Source organism: Hypomesus transpacificus, chromosome 14 (assembly GCF_021917145.1).
Source record: "Hypomesus transpacificus isolate Combined female chromosome 14, fHypTra1, whole genome shotgun sequence".
NCBI lineage: Eukaryota > Metazoa > Chordata > Actinopteri > Osmeriformes > Osmeridae > Hypomesus > Hypomesus transpacificus.
In genome coordinates, this window is record NC_061073.1 from 1,765,114 (window position 1) to 1,788,105 (window position 22,992).

Genomic DNA, 22,992 nt, shown 5'->3' on the forward strand with positions numbered 1-22,992 from the left:
CCTTCTAAACGGTACTACTTCGTGTGAACCGGAAGTAGTAAGATTATACATGGATAGCAGGGAACCTGGAATGCCAATCTCCAAGTAACATTCTAACGTATGTTTCAACATTTTATTCTGAATGTCAACTGAGTTTTTGCTCTATAAGATTGTGTAGATTTTTAAGTAAATTGTCTATATTGATGTGATTGAATACAAGTTTTACAATGCAAAAGGTCAACAGGCAAGGAACAACGAATGGCTGGTTGATTGAAACGCTAGCTAGCTCTTAGCAGTAGAGTTAGCTCCGAGTCGACGCTACTGGTACAGTACGTAGTCTTAACGAGACTTGTTAATGATGTCCAAGTTGCTGCTATGTGCATAGCTAGCTCGGTATCAGACAGTGTTTTGCATATTTGTATTAAAATACGACAGAATAATAATTTATTACACACTCTTCAGGTACTTACAGACAGATACAACGTTTAGATCACGGGCTACATTAAAGTCATACATCAGATATACAGTACTAGAGAGTAGCGGGTACTAGAGTAGCTTGAACGTTGACAAAGTAGTACGCGTTGCCAACTACGCCGTTTGCGTTAACTTACTGAAAATGAAATACAGAGAGATAGTATATTTGTCATAAGTATTCACACCCCTGAGTACATCAACAATTACGCTGACATGTTTGGTGCTTGCCATTGACACCTCCACCCAGTGTGACAAGCGGATATGACAAAACACTAAACACACACACAAGCTAAATGACTGAAGGGATCACCACTAAACCATCTGCTCCTACTTTGTGTTCGTTTTTGGCATGGTATGTCACTGCTTGCTTTTCCTGACCAATGTATCGTTGAGTTGTACTAGGAGTCAGACAGTGTTAGTCAGGTAGATACCATGGACAGAAATGTACACTCAACATCAACGTGCCCCTAAAAAAAAAATGCAACGTACTATTTGCTAGTATTACACAGGAAAGTCTGCTAAGTGTAGATTCAATGAAAGCAGTAAAGCCAGACTAGTTGTTTATATTATCCAAAAATGAAAAGCAAAGCCAACATTTACAAAAGTCTACGTTTACAAAAGTGTTTACTGAGGCTCAGATACATTCAGAAAAAGCTTGGTTTGTTCAAACAAGCTTTAAAATAAAAATGTCTGCCTTGATGCAACTGAGGTTGTATTTCAAAAATTTAAATATTTGGCAGAGAAATGTTGCATGTTGTTGCTTAAAGCCTACCATCTAAGTATCTTAATTTGTATCAAGACCAAAAACATCCATGTTGGTCAGATTTGCAGTCATTTAGTCAACTAATTCCATTGACTGAAGGGTGTATTCATGTGATTTTAAACATGTGATATAAACAGTATATCTACCAGTGGGTTTAAATAGTTTACGTGGGCATAAGGTCTGACTAAAGCAGGGAACATAGAAAAAAATTTCTTTGGTGATGGATTAATGGCAGTGAAATCGACCAGTCTTTTCAGTGTAATGATTGAAAAGTCTGGCTGAAATCTTATGTCAGCTGTCTCTTTGACAGTGCTTTCCATCCAGCACTCCTTGGTAGATTTGTAGTGCGCAGTGCCCGTGATGCAGTTGGTGATTAGGATGTCAGTGAAACACCATACAGATTCCTTGAACTCTAGATAGTGCATAGTGCCTGTGATAAAATTTTAAATCGGGCACAGTGCCTGTGATGATGTCGGTGCTGACATTTCTCCTTTGAGAAAGCAGCTGAATATCGGTTGTAAAAGTGAATTCACTTAAATAACGTAACAGAATTTCCCTATTTTCATTTATATGCCTTTGTTTGCATTAGTTCAATCACGGTAGACTACATTTGGGGCGTGGTTGCCTTTGGCAAGGGCCAACCTATATTCTCTCTCATATATATTTATTATTATTTAATTTCCCACCCTAACTCGTCATTCAGTTTTTGCACGGTTCGTTTTGCAAAGGTTCGTTTTGGTCACAATTGCGTTGCTTGTATTGGATTTGACAAGTTTTAGGTTTAATGTAATTTATTTTTAGAAAGTGAAGCTAATGGTGGCTAACAAGCTATCCACAGTCACTAACGTCACAACGTCACAAACACATGTGCGATTACCTATTACCTACCTATTCACCTTATTCCGCCCCGCCCACTTTTTTCATATTTTTGGTGCTCAATATTTTTTAGCCAATTCCCTGACCTAAATACGTCCACTGCAACTGTCCAACATTGATCATATTCTAATGTAGGCCTGCATGTAAACCAGAAGATACTATTTTAAAAGAAATTCCTGGATTAAAATAATGCATCATGGCAGTTTGTATGATATAAAAAAAAACACAAACATTTAATTATTGCAGCAAACAATTAGACTGCACTAAACTGTAAGTAAAGTACAAAAAAGTCAAAATAACAAAACCTGTAATTATTACTTGTGCACGAATATCATTCACGTCTTACTAAACCTAGTCACACGAAAGTGAACGAGGTAGTGATGTGTTGTTCGTGAACAATAGTTCATTTTTAACTAATCCTTACAAGGACTTGGGAGTAACGACTCCTCTCAAAGAGTTGATTCGTTCATTTTTTCGTGGCCGCGCATCGGGACTGTGGCATTGGCTCATCCAAGTAAACCGAAATGATTCTTCTACCTGACTCGGCCTTCGGGTACGAGTCTTTGGATAATTTTTCACGTGACCTGCATTGTATTTTTTAGTAGAGGAAACAGTTTCTTAATTCCCTTTTGCGTGGCCGTTGTTCTGGTAAGACGTGAATGATATTTGCTCAAGTCATCATACTGACTGGCTTTGTTATATCACTTTACATTTACACTTACAGTTTAGTGCAGTGTAATTGTTTGCTGAGATAATTAAATGCTAATGTGATAATAAATGACCAAATTGTACAAACTGTCATGATACATTATTTTAATGCCCCCCCCCCCCCCCCCCCCCCCCCCCCCCCGTTGAAATGAACGAATGACTCGAAAAAAGATTTGTTCATTTTACTGAACGAGATTAAAAGAACCGAATCAGTAAAATGATCCGAACTTCCCATCATTAGAACGAGGTAAACAAATCCTTTCAGTTTCCTCTTCTGAGCCTATAGAGGTCATGTGAAAAATGATCCAAAGACCTATACCCGAAGGCCGAGGCAAAATGAACGAATCATTTCTGTTTCCTCTAGTACTGAGCCTATGCATGCCACGTGAAAAACGATCCAAAAACTCGTACCCGGCAGATGAACGAATCGTTCACCTCCCAACCGAGTCTTCGGATCAAGTTTTGTTCTTCTGCCAACCGAGTCTTAGGATCAATGATTAGTTAATCTGCCAGGTATGAGTATTTGGATCATTTTTCACGTGACCTGCATAGGCTCAGTACTGCCGTAGAGTCAATAGGTGCGTTCGACATGGACTGCATCTGCATGAAACGACCGGCGAGAGTAGCCACTTGCAGTCGGGGAGGAGTTGAAAACGGATCTGTGAAGTCGGACATTCCAGCTTCTCGTGGTTTGCTGCGGTGACGTCAGCCATGGTCGATCAGACACTGTTTGTTTATTTTACCTTATTTATAATTGAACTTAGTCTTTCCGTTAGTGAAGAAGCGGACTAGAACCCCAACACATTTTTTATTCAATGAAACTGTTTGGTCCGGATTTGAGCGTTGGCGAAACTGAAGGTGTCAGAATATTTACAAAACACGTGTCAGTTGTCGTGTGTGAGTCTGGCAAATCTTGAAATAGCTGTCGTCATTAGAACCCATGCAGTTGCTCTTGAGAAGATGCGCTCGGCTACACAGCCGGCCGTTCTCAAATCGATCTCACGGTACTTTGATGGCTACGTCACAGTGACCTAGCCTCGGCGCCGTCTCAAGTCGGACAAAAAGTCTAAACAGAATTCACTGTTTGCAGCGCTGCATGAATTCGGTCCATGTCAAACGCACCTATTATAAGTTCTTGGATTGTGCTATGAGCAAGCTAGCAATCCAAGAACTTATAATAGGTGCGTTTGACATGGACCGAATTCATGCAGCGCTGCAGTGCTGTTGCTAGCCAAACTTCACTGAATGTGAAGGAAATTAAAAACGTTTCTTTTGACAAAGTTTAGCCTGTGGCATTGAAGAGAGCGACGCACCACACAAGCTTGAGTTGAAATACATTATTTAATGTGACTGTGACATTACTAACTGTACATGCAAGTCTTGAATTGCTTAAATGTATGATGCTACTAGTAGTACACCACGGCACGATACGATACTTGCTATGCGACAGTCTTGGCACATCTATGCCAGAGCCATAGACATTTTGCATAAGTAGCCTACTACTTGCTACATGCTTCGATAGCCAAACAAATGACCTGGTTCTCGTAACTCAGGATATTGCATTTTCTGTCAATGAATTTCTTATTTCTTGTTGCTAGTTACTTCATCCATTCAGCGACGAAGTGTAGTACTACCAACCCTTTCCGTTTTGAGTTATGTAATGTGTTTTTGAGTTAATGTAATGTGGTTTTCCATTTGGGGGAGCGTGTCTTTGTATTGGGGGGAGGTGAGCAAGTCATCCTATTTGGGGGGAGTTGACTCGTATTTGGGGGGAGTGTTTTCGTTTGGGGAATGTACTCATATTAAGGGGTGTGGTTTGCACTTCAGGGCATCCGTACGAAATACGTATCCAAACAACGTCAATCCCAGCACTGCACACGTTGGGTTATAAAGAGGACGTATGCAAAATATAAACTTAGCTTCTTTAGTTGAGCGTGGGAAACTAAACCCATTCTAATTTGTACACTCACACACAGATTCCTGAAATTAATAGAGATGCACAGGGACTAAACTTAGAATTAATCTATGCAAAGTAGCACTGATTTATTACTCTCTGTTCCACAGTGATCAATGAAGTCTTTGATCAGCAATGGCTGTTGTGTCGTGGAAGGAGATCTTGCTTTTGACTGGACTGGTGGTGGGTTGTTACTGGAACAGCCTGTCCTGTGGCTTTGTGTTTGACGATGTCTCAGCCATCCTCGACAACAAGGATCTGCGCCCCTCTACCCCTCTCTGCAACCTTTTCCTCAATGACTTTTGGGGGACTCCCATGGCTGAGGTAAATATCTCCCTGTGAGATGATATAGATGGTATAGCATGAAAATACTTTCCTAGAAAAAACGTTTTTTTATATTTAAAGCAGTGCTACATATCACTCAGAGCTAATGAATAGGGTTAGCGGTTCAAAATCATAAAGACAATCACACAGCAGTAGAAAAATGGTTCCATAGATATTTTGACAAGAATCTGTTCCAGAAACATGTCCTTGTGAAACATGTCCTGTGAATCAGATATGTGGGTTAGCATTAGTCAAAGAGTTGAGATTTCACCAGGGTGAGTTCCTGTCCTTCCTGGTTTTTTCAGATACTTAAGTTATTGTTCACCAGCCTAGTGTTTGCAACTTGTCATGTCACGTCTCTTCCCAAGTGATTAGGAAACTGACGGTTCAATGTTAATTACAGGAGAGGAGCCATAAATCGTACAGACCCCTGACGGTACTCACTTTCCGGCTGAACTACATCTTCAGTGAGCTGAGGGCCTCGTCCTACCACCTACTCAATGTTGTTCTGCACGCCGTGGTGTGTGTGCTGTTCCTGCGTGTCTGCCGCCTTTTCCTGGATATGACCTCCAGCCTGGTGGCGGCGCTGCTGTTTGCAGTGCACCCCATCCACACTGAGGCGGTAAGACTGCACATGCTTATTTGACCTGGTTGATTGTAAACCACTTAATAAAGGGGGCTCTCAAAGTCAGTGTTACCTATCCTCCAAGTCAGTGTAGGCATGTTGTTAAAGAGGTCCATAGGTCAGATAATATGGAATAATAAGCTCACTATTAATAAAATGTGAGCAACCATGGGGCTCATTTATTAAACTGTCCGTATAAATTACATGATTGCCTTAGGGCTGGGCGATATGTACCAAAAATCATATCTCTATATTTCTGGTCTGAAGAGCAATATACAATATATATCTCTATATTTTTTATGTAGGTTTAATGGCCAACAACTATATAATTTATATAAAAAATGAGGCAACTACCAGATTGGTGAAGCATTTTGAAAAGTCTCTTAGCTTTCTGTTGCTTTTCCCCCATATGAACACCAGAGTGGTGTTAGAAGGTTTAAGTGCTCAACCTTAAACTACATTTACATTTAGTCATTTAGCAGATGCTCTTATCCAGAGCGACTTACAGTAAGTACAGGGACATTCCTCCAAGGCAAGTAGGGTGAAGTGCCTTGTGCCCAAGGACACAACGTCATTTGGCACAGCCAGGAATTGAACTAGCAACCTTCAGATTACTAGCCCGATTCCCTAACCGCTCAATCTCAAAAACAAAGAAACAAATCTTTGTTCATCAAATTTCACACAAATGAGCAATTTCTCCTGAAGTGGTAAAATATGTTGAGCATTGACAGGGCAGCTAAATCAACATTATTTCAAAAAGTGAGTGTGAAGCGCTGATTAATACTATAAGTCAATAAGTCAAAGTTGCATTTACATTTATTGGTTTAGACATTTGTATCCAAAGCGATGTAAAAATTGTGCATATAGTGAGCGTAGCACATAATCAAGAACTCAAGGTGCACAGTTTTTGAGTTATAAACAGATTTGTCAGACTATCATGCTATTTAAAACTTTCTCAGCGCAGTTAAAAATGATATTTTGTGTCTTTTGAATTCTTTTGATGTGTCTTTTGAATTCACTGGAACTCAAGTGGCCTGAATCCAGCTCAGACACTGGTGGGCACACACCCACACATCTGAACTGGACTTCACCTTCTGGCTTCTCACCCTCTCTAAACCCCTCCCCCCAATTTGTACTTGAATTACATCCTAATTGTTGAGTTGCAATGACAAGACATGGCTTGACAACAGAAGATAATTTTTTTTTTTTTTAAACAGACAAAGTGGGACATTCCGACACTTAGGAAGGACCGATAATGTTACGCATCTAGCCCTGGTCCTTCAATCGTCTTCATGTCGTTCCTCCTTCATGCGGCCTAAGTGCAGCCACTCTAACAGACCTCCTGAAAGGAACCCATTACATTCACCAAGGAGCCCTCAGTCCAGCTGATGCCCTTTTGCTTTATCTCTGTCTGGAATCTCACTCTCAATGGATCATTTGTTTTTCATTTGATGTAGTGCACACTGAAGGTCCCTTCATGATCAACATTGACAAAGACCCCTTGTGCCTTCGTCCGGCCGTCTTATTACACAGTGTCTCAAGGGAGTCTGTGTGTCTGTCTGAATGTGGATGTGGAATAGTTTATGCCTCTACCGTCAATCTTTTTTACATCTTGCAAGAACACATACAGTTAACATATCAAGTGCTCTGGTATGCTCTTTGTGGTTTGACTTCCATATTAGTCTTCCATATTAGTCCTTGGTGCAGTGATCTCCTCGAATCAGTCATTCAGAAACAATAATAAGATTTTTTAATAAGATGACACTGTAAGAACTGGTGGTAGAGGTCGGTTAAAGTGATTCAGCTCGGCGTTATCTTCTTGATTGAGGCCTCAATGGGTTAAGTGACAGTCAAAACTGTCTAAAGTGTAGAGTTAAGTTATGTATTGTGAACATTTTTACCGTCTTAACGGCTAAATAGGCTACTACTCAATATTGACCAGACAACTTGTTCTGGTAAAACAAATATTATGCAGTTAGATATCCCTCCATAGGGTGGCAGTCATATTACACACTTGTACTGTAACAGTATTCATCCCCAATTTTAGTTTTTTTGTTTTACAGCTTAGAAAGGATTTATGTGTTCGATTAAACACATGATTTTCACAACTGATTCAGTGTATAAGGCCATGGATAAATTGAATATATATATTATATTGTGAATATGAATATATTCGATATATATTTTCGATACCTATAAAACATATCTATTTCTTTTTTCTTATCCATTCAATGATTGATTGACAGATTACAGGCGTGGTCGGCAGGGCAGAGCTTCTGTCTTCAATCTTCTTGTTGGCTGCTTTCTTGGCCTACACCAGGTCCAAAGGTGCAGACCATTCAATTGGTAAGTCGAGTATTCTTGAACTCATTCAATTGTGACCAGGAACAAAAATTGGTAATGAAACGCATGACTAAACATGTTATATTTTCCTCCAAACCTCTTCCTCATGCCAGTGTTCTTTGTGACACTCGTGAGAAACAATGCAAGCATGTTCTGAGTGTCTTAACATCAGATGAATAATGTCAACAGCCTTCTCATATTCAAACCAGTCGTCTCAGTTCGCTGGCAAAAAACCTGTTCCAGGGTATGTGTGGGGGCGGACTGCTGTGTTGAGAAATGAGGATATAAAGAAGGCTGGCAGTTGACTATAGGAATTACTCGCAATCAGAGGATGCAGTGTTAGTTTAAGAGTAATTAAACCTGACCACACACGACAGGCGGTACGCAGGTGACGGATGCAAGGTGACCGACCGACTGTTATTTCTTCCATTTTAATGAATGGAACAGGACACCAGGGATGGATCTAGACATTTTCCTCCTTTGGGTGATAAGAGGGTGTCAGGAGGTAGTTGTAGGGTGGCGTGGAGGGACAGTGTGACCCCGTGCCACCATAAGTTATATAACATTGTAGTTTAAAGGTCCCATGGCATGCTGTTTTTGGATTATTTTATATAGGCCTCAGTGGTCCCCAAAAACTGTATCTGAAGTCTCTTTCCCGAAATTCAGCCTTGGTGCAGAATTACAGCCACTACGAGCAGTTCCACAATGAGCTTTTCCTTAGGACGTGCTATTACTGTGTCTGTAGCTTTAAATGCTATGAGGAGGAGAGATGCGGGGCTAACTGCCATGCTTCGGTCGTTTGCAAGCCATGATGTCTCTCGAGGAAAAACCAATATCGTGCTAGCACGATCGTAGCTCGTTTTTTCATTGTTGGGCCAAATTCTCTGTGCGGCCAAATCAGAGAAAAGGGAGGTAACCTTTCCCCTTATGATGACATAAGGGGAAGATTTTCAGATCGGAGCATTTGAGCCTTCATTTTCTCAAAGGCGGAGAAGAATACCCAGGGCTTGATTTACACCTATCAAAATTTCTAGCCACTGGGGGACCAAAGGCGGGCTAGGGGAACTCATATTAATGTTAAGTAACCTCATAAAGTGACATTTTCATGCCATGGGACCTAAATAATGCCTATTTTATTCTTGTTAATATAATCGGATGAAATACACTATAATGTATAGGGTTTTTCCTGCTCAAAATTAGGCTTAGGTGGTTACTGTGCTGTGAAGCCGAAACATGCGCAGCTAAACTACCGTACCATCATAGTTCACGTATCCACTACAAAGCACACCACACACTGCTTTGAGATGATCCTTTTGGGCAAAGCAATTCACTCACTCTTTTTCCTCTCTCTGCCCCTCTTCAGTTTGGACCCCTATTGCTCTGACTGTGGTCCTGGTGGCTGCAGCCACACTTTGTAAAGAGCAGGGTATCACTGTTATTGGCATCTGCTGTGTCCACGAGGTGTTTGTTGCACAAGGGGTAAGACCTGTATTCTTGCTTACTGTCAATATGAGCATAGGGTGAATGTAGCCCTAAGGTAGCATAATTTTATAAAAATAATAAGATGGAAGAAGGTAATTAGCTGTTGGACTTGCTCCTCTATTATGGAAATGTTGTACTCTCTCTGTTTCTTTCCATGCAAGGACATGAGTTGAAGTTATCATCAGGAATTATTTATCATTGTCACAAGTAAACATCTGTGAAATGAAAGATGCATTTTCAGACAGCTCACACAGTCTATGTTCTCTCCATTATTCTACCCCCCCCCCCCCCCTTCCCTCTCTATTCTGTTCTGTTCTCATGCTCTTTCAGTTCACTCTGCCCATACTTGTAGACACTCTACTACAGGTACTTCGGGGGAAAGATGGTTTCCCCTATGCAGTCCTGCAGACACTCCTCAAGCTTATCATTCTCATTATCAGCACTTTACTGTTGGTTATCATCCGTGTCCAGGTCATCCAATCACAGCTCCCTGTTTTTACCAGGTGGGTGACAGCACAAATACAATACACGGAAAACAATCAGGCTACCCACAGGCTACAACAGTGGGAAATTAGCTGTAAAAAAAATAAACATACACAAACCCTGAGTACGTCACCCCTAGCCTCATCAATCTCTGGTAGCTCCCTGACATTTTAATGAGTTGAATATCAAAACATCCTGCTCACTTACAGTGACACAACCGGATCTACTATCTGTGCTCCTTCGCATTCCCTTTGATGCTTCAAAGCTGGTTGTCCTCGACCTGTTAAGCTGTTCATCTCAGCACCAGGGGTGCGAGGCAATTCAACAAGGCTCTGGAATGACCGAGGACCCAGGCTCCACATGGTCTTGATCCTTTCTACACCTGAACCTTACACCAGTCTGTCATATTTAATAGAGCGTGGGTTAAAAATGAAATTCAAAAAGGCCTGTTCGAGTATGTCCTGACTTTATTTTTTAATGTCGTTTTTTTTTTGTCTGTCCTAAGGCAACTTGGAATATTTTTTAAGGAGTTGAACACCTTTTTATTGTTATAGTCATGCCCTTATGCCTGAGAGACAAAACTGGTTTATTCTGTGACAGTGCCATAGTGGAGTGACTGCTGAGCTGTTGCCATAGGCTACTGTAGATTACTTTTCCCATGTGAATGTGCTAAGGATGTCACCACTGCCTATTGAAGAATGTGGGAGGTCATATGCAACACAAACATTTCACTTTCAGGCTATAGCTATAGGCTATAAGGCTATAGCTGTTTATTGGTATCTCAGAAGTGGAGAGCACCAATCATTGGATGTTAAAGTTTAAAAAAAAAAATGTTTGCTTTTAAGGCACAATGGGTTTCATCTGGACTGCAACTAGTGGTATGAAACATGTTTTGCAGACTAGGTGAAAACCTAAATGCAAATAGTCCCCAAGTCGGCCTCCAAACACATTTTTTGTTCTGGTGTTTCATGGGACAGTATCAGTGTTCTTCTTTTAAGGAATGTGCGCAGATTTAAGTTGATGGCATTTCATGACGAAGATAACATTCCTAAAGATTTCCTCTTATTTTAATCTTTGCCCAGTAATCTGCTGCCTGTCTCCAGATTGTATCACGTCATTTTGTGTTATCAAAACAACAGGAAGCATCTAGACATAATAATGATTAACTACACAATGCACCACACTCAATTTTTATTGCTTGCGAGTTGTTACGTTTGAACTTAATAGTTTTGCCAAAGGAAGTCAATGTGGTAGTCCTCATAGCCATACTGTGACAACTGATTAGAAAGCACATTGGCAATGAAGCCAGCCACATCCACAAGAGGTATTTTCCCATGGCTCAAAACAACCAAAACAACAACTTGATATTACAGAAAGTTAAGCATCTCAAAATAACTCTCTCCCTCATCCCCTCATTTTCTAATGAAACACTATACTAGATGTACAGAGATCAAGGGTCTTTATGCTATATTGGATTTTTATATTCCTACCATTCTTGTGCTTGATACACCCACACATCACATTTCCACTCATCCTCTTCTCCTGCCTCCAGGTTTGATAACCCTGCAGCCGTCAGTCCAGCGCCTACCAGGCAGCTAACCTTCAACTACTTGCTGCCCGTCAATGCATGGTTGTTGCTCAATCCCTCTGAGCTCTGCTGTGACTGGACCATGGGCACCATCCCACTGGTGGAGTCACCCCTGGACCTGCGTAACTTGGCCACCCTGGCGTTCTACAGCCTCCTGGGTGTGCTGGCCTACCACAGCCTGCGTCACAGCCACAGCTCCTCCAAGACGGTCATCATGGTAAGGGGAAAAGGGAGGGCTACGGATCAGTGGGCAAGTTCTTGTCTTCTCTTTGGCTCCAAAAGGATTACTCTTCCTAAATCTTCCTTCTGATGTTTAGATGTTCAGAGGACGGTTTAAAGTAGATTCCGGTACGGGAATATTGAATTGTGATGTCTGCTGCACCGTCTGCACTCATGTTTTTTTATAGTGATCGACGTTTGTTTAGTCTTAAAAAGCCTAATGTTGAAGGTGCAACTTTCATGTTGAAGTCGTCTTTTTTTTTCTCCCCTTAATCCTGGCAGCTACTCTCGTGTTATTCCTTATTCCAAGTGTGCATCCAAATCATCTGGAAAGTTTATTGGGACGTTTTAGATGGACTGTAGATTTGTTGTACAATGCATCTTGGTACCAAGTTTCTCTTTTGATGCCACAGCTTTAACACATTTCGCGAATGTTTACTAAGTCAATATTTTCCTTGCATCGCAAGTATTTTTTTATTTTTTTTAAGAATATTTTTTTTATGCCTGACCCACCAATATAAGTGTTGTTGTCTTACTCAACAGATAGCCTCTTTCTCGGTCCTAGATCAGTACAAATAATGTTCTCCTTTGAATGACCCCCTTTTGCAGATTTAATGCCCTTGAAAGTTCAGTGTGAATGCCGGCATACACTCTATTCTCTGTCTTCCCTCAGAGAAACAGGGGTACTCAATCCCCCAAGTCTTGTGCAACAGTCCCATGACTTTCAAAAGGGGTTGAGCGAACTTCCTCGCACTGTTGCTTTTAACCTTGCGGACAGTGAGGGAGAACAACTACAAATCAACAGTAGTGGAAAAATGACCTGAAGTTCTGTTGAACAGGTTCTATGAGGATATGAAATTGCACAGGCCGTGACAGTCTTATTTTATTACAACTTCTTTTTTTTTATTTCTTTTTTTTTTTTTTTTTTTATCCTTCCCCAAAAAAGCCAAATGCTTTCAAAAGGAAATGTTGTTTGGAGTTTGTTCACTTTGACAAAATGTGAGTATGGGGCATGTGACAAAATAGGTTGTGACAATCGGTTGATAGTTAAAAATAAAGTCTAACTTGATTATGTGATTTTTCAGCAGACATGGAGAAGTGTTGGCCTGTTAACATTTAGACAGTTTTGGTTGCTATTGATGAAAGAAGAACCAAGGACATGTATTATGTCTTAACTGCAGGACTTAATGCTCTTAAATTATCAGTAAATGCGTAGGACAAGTAAATCATACGGCAAACCCCAAAAAAGGTATGCAAGTTTATTTGGAGATTTCTCATGTCCACAAAAATGTTGGAGGAGTTCACTCAGGAGTTCACTTATAGCAATTGCAATGAACCAAGTATAAAAACACCCAATCATTTTTTGGCAAAATTCTCTCAAGATTAAGAATTATTTATAAATGTGAATAATCCATATTAGCTGCAGTGAATAGATGATGACCTACTATATGCTAATTGAACTTGTCTGTGTTGGACAACAAGGATTTGACAGAAATTCATTATCTGGATAGTTGCAGTCGGGGGCTTCAAGAAATGCTTCGGTTGCATCATGTGACTTGTTCACTTAGCTTTTTATTTTTACTCTTTTTATTCGGTTACCTTTTACAAACACCTGCTGGAGGCAGTCTCTTCAAAACTGTCCTTTTTGTTCAGACCCTGCTCCAGTGTAGCTTAATTGTGCGTGTGTGTGTGTGTGCGTGTGCGTGTGCGTGTGCGCGTGTGTGTGTGTGGTAGCAGTGTTTTCAGACTCCCAGTAAGGTTGACTTTGGATCATGGATGTTTCCATGCGATGAAAATGGACCAAAAACACGAATTGATAATAAAGTATTGCGTTCTTTCGGCCCTGTATCTTGTTTTAGTGGTCAAAAGATCCATAAAACACACCCAATCTCCGACAATCCTCTGAAGCCATCGCCAAAAGCAATCCCTGTGATGTGAAATTATGAGGTTAACAGTTGCCTAGTCGTGAATTTATGGCAGTGAAGGATTGATTTGTATCTTATGAGACCATCTTGTTCTCACCCTTTAAGTGTTTTCTCTAAATTATGTTAGAGGAGCTGGAGCTTTTTATGTATCAAGTTGAAGAATTCAAGAATACACAATAAAGACTGATGATTCACATCAACGTCACAACACAGACATCTAGCCATCTAAACAATCATGACTACAGGAGACTGGTACAGGAACACTGAATTTATAACAGTTGGTTACAAGAAACTTTTTTTTGCAAAGTGTAATTGGGTTCAGCCGACACGAAAGTCATCAGAGGACAGTGTGTGCCACGAAATCACCCTTGAATCTCTGACAGTGACGGCATTGCTACTCTCTAACTTGGCTGGATCAAAGGGACATAAAGGAAACCGTCTAATATCCTGGAAAGTTGTGTAGTTGCTGGAAAGTCCATGGAAAATCTTAACCTTGGAGTGTGAACCTGAGAGAGTACACTGTCTAAACAAAATAGGGGCTGAGAAGTTAGGGTCCAAGGACGTTGTGGTAGCAGATCAGCACAAATATGGGAATGTTATGCAAAAGAAATCCTTAGGATCTTTACATGGACATTTTCAGGAACTGATGTTGATAAACAAACATTTGAAACTTATGGAGTTACATATGTGCGCATCTTGTTTTCCATGTCAGGTCATGTGCAGCCATGGTAGGAGAGGTATTTATGTTGAAATAGCGATAATATTAACTTTGTTTGGATGTTTTATATTAATGCGGGTTGTATTGGTCTATTCAGATGAACAATGTTTTGTATACTTTTACAGCATTTACAGATGACAGATTTTTAGGAGCACAGTACATCAGTTTTTCAACATAATAGCTCTTGACCACATGTTTGACCTCCAGGGTGTGACTATGCCTTTCACACATCACAATGCCAATTTGGCACAGTCAAAAGTCAACACCGATTTTGAGGCGGAACATTTTGTTGGACTACACACTGCACACCTCTCTGTTGTGCCTTCAATGTGCCTTCGATGTTCAGTACATCAGAATTCTGGTGTTTCTATTCTATTTTTATTAAACAAGACACCGACAACAGTATTCTTTCTATTATCCTACTGACATATTTAGTTTGTGTAGCACAAAAGAATGGCTATGTTAATTCAATTTAGTTTAATCCTTGTTTTTTCCCCCCGCCCTCCACAGGCCCTTTCTTTGATTGTGCTTCCTTTCATCCCTGCATCCAACCTCTTCTTCCCTGTGGGATTTGTGGTGGCAGAGAGGGTACTGTATGTTCCCAGCATGGGATTCTGTGTGCTTGTGGCACATGGATTTAGGATTGTCTCCAATAAAGGGTGAGTACAAGGCAAATACACTTCCTTTTTGATTAATATAGAAAGTTCAAAGCCCTTACAAAACCCTTTAGCAGGCCACGCACATTTATTTATTATTTTTGAAGGTGTCAGATAATGTTAGGCTATGTTAATGTGAAAGTTATTGTACAATTTTACCAATACAGACAATATCTACCAAAACAGACGATATTAGGTGTTGTCTTCTTGTGTTAACTGTATGTGCAACATGTCTATTGATTTCACAGATACATGAAGAGGTTTTCGTGGTTGATGATAGGCGTGCTTCTCGCAACGCATGCGGTCAAAACATTCAACAGAAACTGGGACTGGGAGACTGAGTACACGCTGTTTACATCAGCACTCAAAGTAGGTGTAGGTCTTTCCTGGACATGAACAGCTACACAACTTTCAATTTATATCAGCTCACCTCCCAGAGCAATGTTTTCCAAATTACTCCCATAAATATTTTTGTACTCACTCTGTAGCCGGATAATTCATCTTTGTCATCAACCTAAGACAGATCAATCTTTTGTGGTTTTTATGTGATTGCAGACATTTAGCAAAAAAAAGGATCTTGATCTTAGGTTCGCTTCCTCTCACCCTTCCCTCAGGTCAACAAGAATAATGCCAAGTTATGGAACAATGTTGGCCATGCTCTGGAGAATCAAAACAGTTATGAAAAAGCCTTGAGATATTTCCTTCAGGCTACTCGGGTCCAGCCAGGTAAGAAAGTAATAATGGATTTATAATTATAATCTGCCTCAAAGCAAACTTTAGAACTTGGATATCTTAAGCAGTGTTTGATACAGGATGACTCCACCGTCTCAAAGGTGATACTTCAGTGCTTCAAATTGTGTTCTGTTATTTTGGCTGAACTTGCTATCAAAAACCAGTTTTTGATAAGATCGCAACAATCACAGGGAAGGTATGTGTAGTCATCTCATTGTTGTTCTTCAAGTCTCATTTATATTATTACTGGCCTTGATGTTCCATAGTTCACATTTTAGGCGTGTGAAAAGTACAAATCAGTTAATCTGAAAAAAAGAGCAGAAAAAATACAGGGATTAACCAAGTAATCAAAGGGAACAATGATAACTAACTGGGCTGACATTCAACAGCATCAGCACTGTGTGGAGAATGTGGGGTGAGCGGTGTTTGTGTCTCTGTTCTGACTGAGAAAGAAATGTATGTAAAGAGTAAAAACTGTTCAAGTGTACATTTGGCCCTTTAATTGGATCTCTGCACCCTCTTAGATTGTGATGTCTCCTAGTTGTATTTCCTGAATTTAGAGACGAGGACAGTGTATGAAGAAGACTTTAATGACGATGTTACAGACTTTAGTCTTTCTCTCTCTGAGCTCCTACACAGTTCAGACTGTATAACAAGAAGCAAGTGGAGAAACAGTGGCCCAGCTATGGCTTCTCAACATTGTATGGTTCATGTAATAGGACGGAATAAGAGAATGTGTAGTCTGTGAAGCAATATGTTTTTAAGGACCTGTATGAAGTTGATTTCAATAGTTTGAGTAGGTAGTTTGTTGACAATATCATTTGGCAGGGAGGCAGGATTGCGACTCGTTAGACATAAAGCATGTCTTGGTAACAGACTCAATATGTTCTCAAAATGTTTTGCTGGTTCACCACTCCGGTGGTGTTTTTCCCGGATGAACTCTGTAAACACATTAGCGGACAAGGATTTCCTGGTTCACTTATCTTTAGTTATCCATTATGCTTGTCATAACATCAATGGTTTCTAACATTTCACTGTAGGTCACAGGTTCCCGCAGGCAACTGTTTGCATTTTTATTGAGTTTTTTATGTAAATATGTATTTTGTGTGTGTGTGTTATTAGTTTGCAGTACTGATGCCTTATTCAATTCAAATATGTAAATTGGTAATGCCTTTTGGTTGTTTCCTAAACAGTTCCATAGATCATATCTGGTCCCTCACCTCGACCTGACCCTGTACTTTTATCCTGGCTTGACAGCAGGAAACATGTCTGTTCTGGGTAAGGGCTTCTTTTTCTAACCTTTGTTCCCCATGGCATGTCCTCACAGATGACATTGGGGCACATATGAATGTAGGAAGGACATACAAGAACCTAAACAAATCAAAAGAGGCTGAAGACGCCTATCTTGTTGCCAAATCCCTCATGCCACAGGTATGTGACAAGACCACACGCACACGCACACACACACACACACATGCACGCATTTACATGAAATATCTGTGTGGTGTTTGCTGTTCTCAAGGAGGACTGCAGAATACTCTGTCCTCCTTTGAAAAGCTTGATAGATGGCTGCTTCAAGCGTCAGAGAAACAGCGTGCATATTGTTCATTGTGCCTGAGGCCTCTGCTTTGAGACTTAAGTGTCAGTTGCATTCAACGTGTTTAATCTCCACAGTTGACAGATTATTGATTACCACAGCAAATTACGTTTTGACAATTTAACCTAGGGTTTTTAACCCTCTTGTGTATCTTACATTTATTGATACCCCTGAATAGTCTCTATAATCCTGAGTGGTGTGGTGCAACAGCCACAACCGTCACCTCTGACATAATCAAGGTCGCTAGGAGTACTATTTGATGCATACCCTCATTCATCAATTCAAGAAAACATAAGATTTAGAGCTAATCCTAGCAAATTCCATATACCTTGTCCCAACCTGCCCTTGTGTACCTACTGCTATGCCATTAGTCCAAGGTCATATGACCACAAAAATGAGGTAAACGAAGTCTCAGTCTAAGGACTGAGACTTCAGATTTAACGACTTTGCGGTTAGCAAATGAATGTCATACAAATGTCAAAATAACATCAAACAGACTGTGCCTTGCTTGGGTATGTGTGCAAGACTGCATGTGTCTCAATAATCGTACTTAGTGTTCCCTGCAGTGAGGGCTCTCAAGCCGGTTGTACATGGATACAAGTCTCCAGAGTTTAGTCAACCACCTTTTCAAAGGGAGAGAGAGAGATAGAGATAAGATGGAGAAATATTTTATTCATTAGTGTCATATAACAAGTGAATAGAGTTTATCACATGTTGCTTTCAAAAACAGACCCTTATTTGCCTCGACAGATTATTCCAGGAAAGAAGTATGCCACACGGGTTGCGCCCAACCACCTGAACGTATACATCAACCTGGCCAATCTGATCCGGACTAATGACTCACGCCTGGAAGAGGCTGACCAACTCTATCGACAGGCCATCAGCATGAGGCCTGACTTTAAACAAGCCTACATCAGCAGGCAAGGCACACTGCATCCTTTTTTTTCTACACAGTACTTTCCAATTTTCCGTTTGTGAATCTTAAGATCCTGGATGTGTCTGATTAAAAGCATCTTTAAAGGCACACAATTGGTACATAATGTGCAAGTTGTATAGTCTAACTATGTAGCCTACTTTTTTAAATTCCTACATAACCTTACTTTTTTTTTTTTTTTTTTAATTCTTTATCACAAGTTTTTCTCTGCAATGATGACACCTTTGTTCAGTGGTTTAACTGTTGTTCACCCCAGCTGGAAAAACAGAATTACTTCTGGCTGATGCCTCGTGTCCACAGAGCATGAAGAGTGTGTCACTTTCAACACCACCCAATCTCGTATTGTGAAAAAACATTGTTACTCCTATTTGACCTTACCATAGGCAAGGTGTTGATGTTCACAGCATCGACTTCCTCATTCAAATGTCGTATCACACAGATGCACTGTGTGATACTAGTTTGCCTGTATAATTACTTTTAAAAATGAATTTGTGTCTTCGTTTTTTTTATGGGAATGGTAGAGTAACTGGGTTGAATTCATCATAAATTCACACTATGGTTCTGCAGATTTGTCCCTTTTTTACTGTATTTTTGCAATTATAAGACCACACTTGACGATGCCGTATTTTCCCCGCCAGATCCATAGCATCTGATATATTTCTCTCTGACCCTTTTTGGCATCTTTCTGAACACAGAGGGGAGTTGCTTCTGAAGATGAACAAGCCTACGGAGGCGAGGGAGGCCTACCTCAGAGCCCTGGAGCTGGACCGCACTAACGCCGACCTGTGGTACAACTTGGCTATCGTCAACATTGAGATGAAGGAACCATCGGAGGCACTGAAGAACTTCAACCACGCGCTAGAGCTTAACTCTCGTCACAAGCTGGCCCTATTCAACTCTGCCTTGCTCATGCAAGAGTCTGGTGAGTTAACATAACTCTCCTGGGTTTTACAGAAAGATTGAAGCAGTAATTTTGAAATTTGTTTGAATATTCAGTTAAATTCAGGGTGACATTTTATTGATATTGTCACAATGATACCTAATCCCTGGTCTTAATGTGGTAGGGGAAGGGATTAGCAAGAAACATATGATTTCAGGTCATTGCCTGCCCAATTGCTTAGTCATCACTCAAAAACTTAAGAAAGTGGTTATCTGAGCAGGGTGTGGTTTCTTGGAAGAAGACTACCAACAGTTGTAGACAGGCAGCACTATGTTTTTTTTCTTGGCAGAGATGTTTTCTCAACAAAGTTCACTGTCCTGATGCTGCCTCTCTCGTAGGTGTGTTGACCAAAGCTCCTTTTTCACCAGCTGCTATTCTCTAAAACCAGATAGCCCCCCCTCCCCTCCATTTCAACCGTAGCCTATTAGCACTCCCCCAGATGTTCCACGCTTCACCTGAATTGTAAGAACCTTATTTATTAGGTAAGGCGTACCTCCTGTGCGATTAAGTGCGATTGTTGACATAGGTCTCTCTCAACTGTATGCGGCTCGTCAATCATGTGTTAGCACTGTAATTGCACACTCCCCATTTTTTTATATGATCAATCTTAATATAGGTTATGTCAAGTTCAGAAGGTTTGTTTCGTTGCTTATTTATTCACGGGTTTTACAGAATGACATATATAAGGCTTACGTACGCCTACTGCAGTCAACCTGTCGTTATGTTTTTCAAACCGATAAATCTAGCCTTTTCTGTTCCTTTGGGTAACTGCGCCTCATTGTCTCTTTGTGCCCACGCCTCTTTATTCAAGATAATTGCAAAAACTCTTCCATATGGTTTAGGCACAACTCGATACTTAGTTTTAGTTTTAGGATAAGACATTTCCTGTGCTGCAGGTGAGCCCAGGCTGCGTCCGGAGGCCAACCGACGTTTCCTCATGTACGTGGAAGAGGAACCCGACGACGCCAACGGCTACTTCAACCTGGGCATGCTCGCCATGGACGCCAACGAGAACGCGGCGGCCGAGCGCTGGATGCGCAAGGCCATACGGCTGCAAACGGGATTCCGCAGCGCGCTCTTCAACCTGGCGCTGCTGTACTCGCAGGCCAAGCGGGAGCTGGAGGCGCTGCCTGTGCTCGACGAGCTACTGCGTCACCACCCGGAGCACGTCAAAGGCCTGATCCTCAAGGGAGACATCCTGATGAACCACAAGAAAGACACCGGGGGCGCCAAGGCGTGCTTCGAGCACATCCTGCGCATGGACCCCACCAATGTTCAAGGCAAGCACAATCTGTGCGTGGTCTTCTTCGAGGAGCGCGACCTGGCCCGCGCCGAGCGCTGCCTGGAGGAGACTCTCGCCATGGCGCCTCACGAGGAGTATGTGCGCCGCCACCTGAGCATCGTGCGCAACAAGATGGCGGCTCTGAGCGCAGCGGGGCATCCACTCAGCCCCGCAGAGGGCGCCACCGTACCAGCAAAGGAAGAGCTGGAGGCCCGACAAAAGGTGGAGCAGGAAGGGGACAAGGAAGGGAGGGGAACCACTGACGCTAGGGAGGGGGCCGTGAATGAGAAGAATGTACGGAAATCCGCTTCTGTGGGGACCCTCAGAGATGCAGGAGAGGATAAATCAGAACACCTGGAGGGCAGCCAGGGAGACAAGCGGACTAAGAGTAAATCCACAAAGGAGATTAAGGACATAGAAAAGAAAAGGGCGGCAGCCCTAAAGAGACTGGAAGAGATTGAGCGCATATTGAGCGGTGATTAACCCCATTTAACCTGAGACTGCTTTTTTTATAGAGCTATTCACAGCTCCAGAATGAGATTTAGTTGTCAAGAACAAACCCCATTTCATGCATGCTTTTTATTCTTTTGTTTTTGTTTTGCTGATGTGTGAATAGATTGATGCCATACTAACAAACAGTTTGAACTCTAATCACCAAAATTAAAGGGAAATTTGTTTTGGAAACTGGTTTGTTTACTCTAAGCCGCTTAAGGGGTGAACCACGAGTAATCTATTTAATGCTTATAATATCACAGTCAAGGATGCAAAGATGCGAGTGCTGAATGTTTGCATTTGTAGTTATTTATACTTATGGCAGATGGATGCCCTTCTTGTGTATCACTGGATTTATTATAATTTTCCAAATGTGCTTTATTAGTTTTCTTCTGTGTGTGTGTTTGTTTTTATTGAATGATTGTATTCCAAACAATTAAAGGAAATGACGTTTACTCTAGCCCCACTTCAGACAGGATGGTCTGTGTTACGTACGTGCATGAAAATAACTTGCACCACCTCACTGAAGTTGTTGCTCTGTCACATTACAGCAGGCTCCTAGACCCTCAGTGTGAACGCCGAGCTTCTGTTTTCTATTTCTACTGCCTGATGTCATCTGCGTTTCCTCCTCTCTCTGTGGTGTGGGTGCACAGACTCCTCGTTTGATTAAGATAACTTACACCTCATCCGTCAAAGCCCCATACATCCAACCATGCCCCCAGCACACCGGCAGTGCTTTTCCTCAGACGTGCGTTTCTTCTGGCTCACTGCTGATGGCACGTTGGTCTCAGCATTTCAGTTCTAGTCTGTGCCTGTTCTGTATGGGGACTGTGACACATGCAAAACCCACTCTCTACTCCCATTGCACCCCCCACCCTACCACCATGTCCCTCCCCCAGGCTGTGTCATGGGGTTCATCTCATCTACCAAGGCTCCTTCTGCTCACTGGCTGATTTCACAGCACAGTTGCACTGAAGATACTTCCTCTTCTCAGCTTGTTGAGCTTCCACGCACTTGGATTTTTAAGATGCACAGAAAACACCCAGCTAACACACACACACACACACACAGAGAATGTAGACAGATACTCCAAAAAAAGTGTACTCTTTATTTAAATATTTCTTTCTTGGGAACACTGTTTTTTCCTGACATTGTTACAAACCTCACACCGATTCATTTGTTCTCTTTCAATGTCTGTAGCAGGGTTTGTTACACAATAATCACTGAGGCGAATGCGCTAGCAATTGTCTGTCTGTTTTGCCAGTCTGTTAATGCTACACTGCAGTGTCATATTATTCCACTTTCATTTTTATGTAGTGAACCTAAGTTGTGAGCAGTTAACTGTCCATAATTACTATGATGGAAACTAAACAGTTTGACAAGTACTACAGTGTTGTTTGTTTTTTTTTCTTCTGTCCACTTCTTAAATAAGCAGACAAAAGAATGTGTATCATGTTGGTGGGGAGTTTTTGTATAGATGCTTATGTTTGTTAATTATTTATTATTTTTACATGCACTGTGATCTCTTCATATTGTAATTGCTTCTGACTTACCATAAATTGTTTGCCACTTGGCATGTTCTTGAAAACTGTTGGTACCATTCCCCCCCCCCCCCCCCCCCCCTGCTATCTATAATTACCAAGCTGCCGTTGTTGACAAGCATTGTGCATATCCATACCTGTAGTAACATTTTAAACACCATATCTATCACTTGACCTATCTATGATTACTCTGTTTTTATCTATGTTGATTTGATGAAGAGGATGATTTATTTTACAATATTGCATTTTTTGTAATCGTAGCCACAAGTTTGGCTCGCAAAGGGGTGGTGGTTAGGTGAAATGATATCAAATAAAGGTGGTTGACAAATAAAATCATCTTGATGTCAGACTGTGTTA

At 41.2% G+C, this 22,992-nt stretch overlaps 1 protein-coding gene across 2 annotated transcripts; it reads left to right on the forward strand.

Moving 5' to 3' along the window:
- The first annotated feature begins 28 nt into the window (after positions 1–28).
- On the forward strand, positions 29–22,971 carry tmtc3 (transmembrane O-mannosyltransferase targeting cadherins 3). 2 transcript variants are annotated; one of them, XM_047033694.1, is made up of 14 exons: positions 29–97; positions 4,865–5,078; positions 5,482–5,700; positions 7,950–8,049; positions 9,410–9,525; positions 9,859–10,031; positions 11,564–11,816; positions 14,972–15,120; positions 15,366–15,486; positions 15,732–15,843; positions 17,177–17,280; positions 18,197–18,366; positions 19,076–19,302; positions 20,217–22,971. In XM_047033694.1, exons 2-14 carry the CDS (start codon positions 4,890–4,892, stop codon positions 21,083–21,085), a joined length of 2,802 nt encoding a protein of 933 aa, XP_046889650.1. In that variant the 5' UTR covers positions 29–97; positions 4,865–4,889; the 3' UTR covers positions 21,086–22,971. The 2 variants fall into 2 exon arrangements, with proteins under 2 accessions (XP_046889650.1, XP_046889652.1); XM_047033696.1 differs by lacking the exons at positions 29–97; positions 4,865–5,078; positions 5,482–5,700; positions 7,950–8,049 and adding an exon at positions 8,362–8,448.
- Positions 22,972–22,992: the final 21 nt, after the last annotated feature.

What these genes read in the sequence shown, in the direction of transcription:
- tmtc3 (XM_047033694.1), top strand. Translation starts at nt 4,890, where the DNA reads ATGGCTGTTGTGTCGTGGAAGGAGATCTTGCTTTTGACTGGACTGGTG. An exon ending in AGGATTGTCTCCAATAAAGG is followed by an intron (nt 15,121 to 15,365) that starts GTGAGTACAAGG and finishes TTGATTTCACAG; the next exon opens with ATACATGAAGAGGTTTTCGT. An exon ending in TGTTTACATCAGCACTCAAA is followed by an intron (nt 15,487 to 15,731) that starts GTAGGTGTAGGT and finishes CCCTTCCCTCAG; the next exon opens with GTCAACAAGAATAATGCCAA.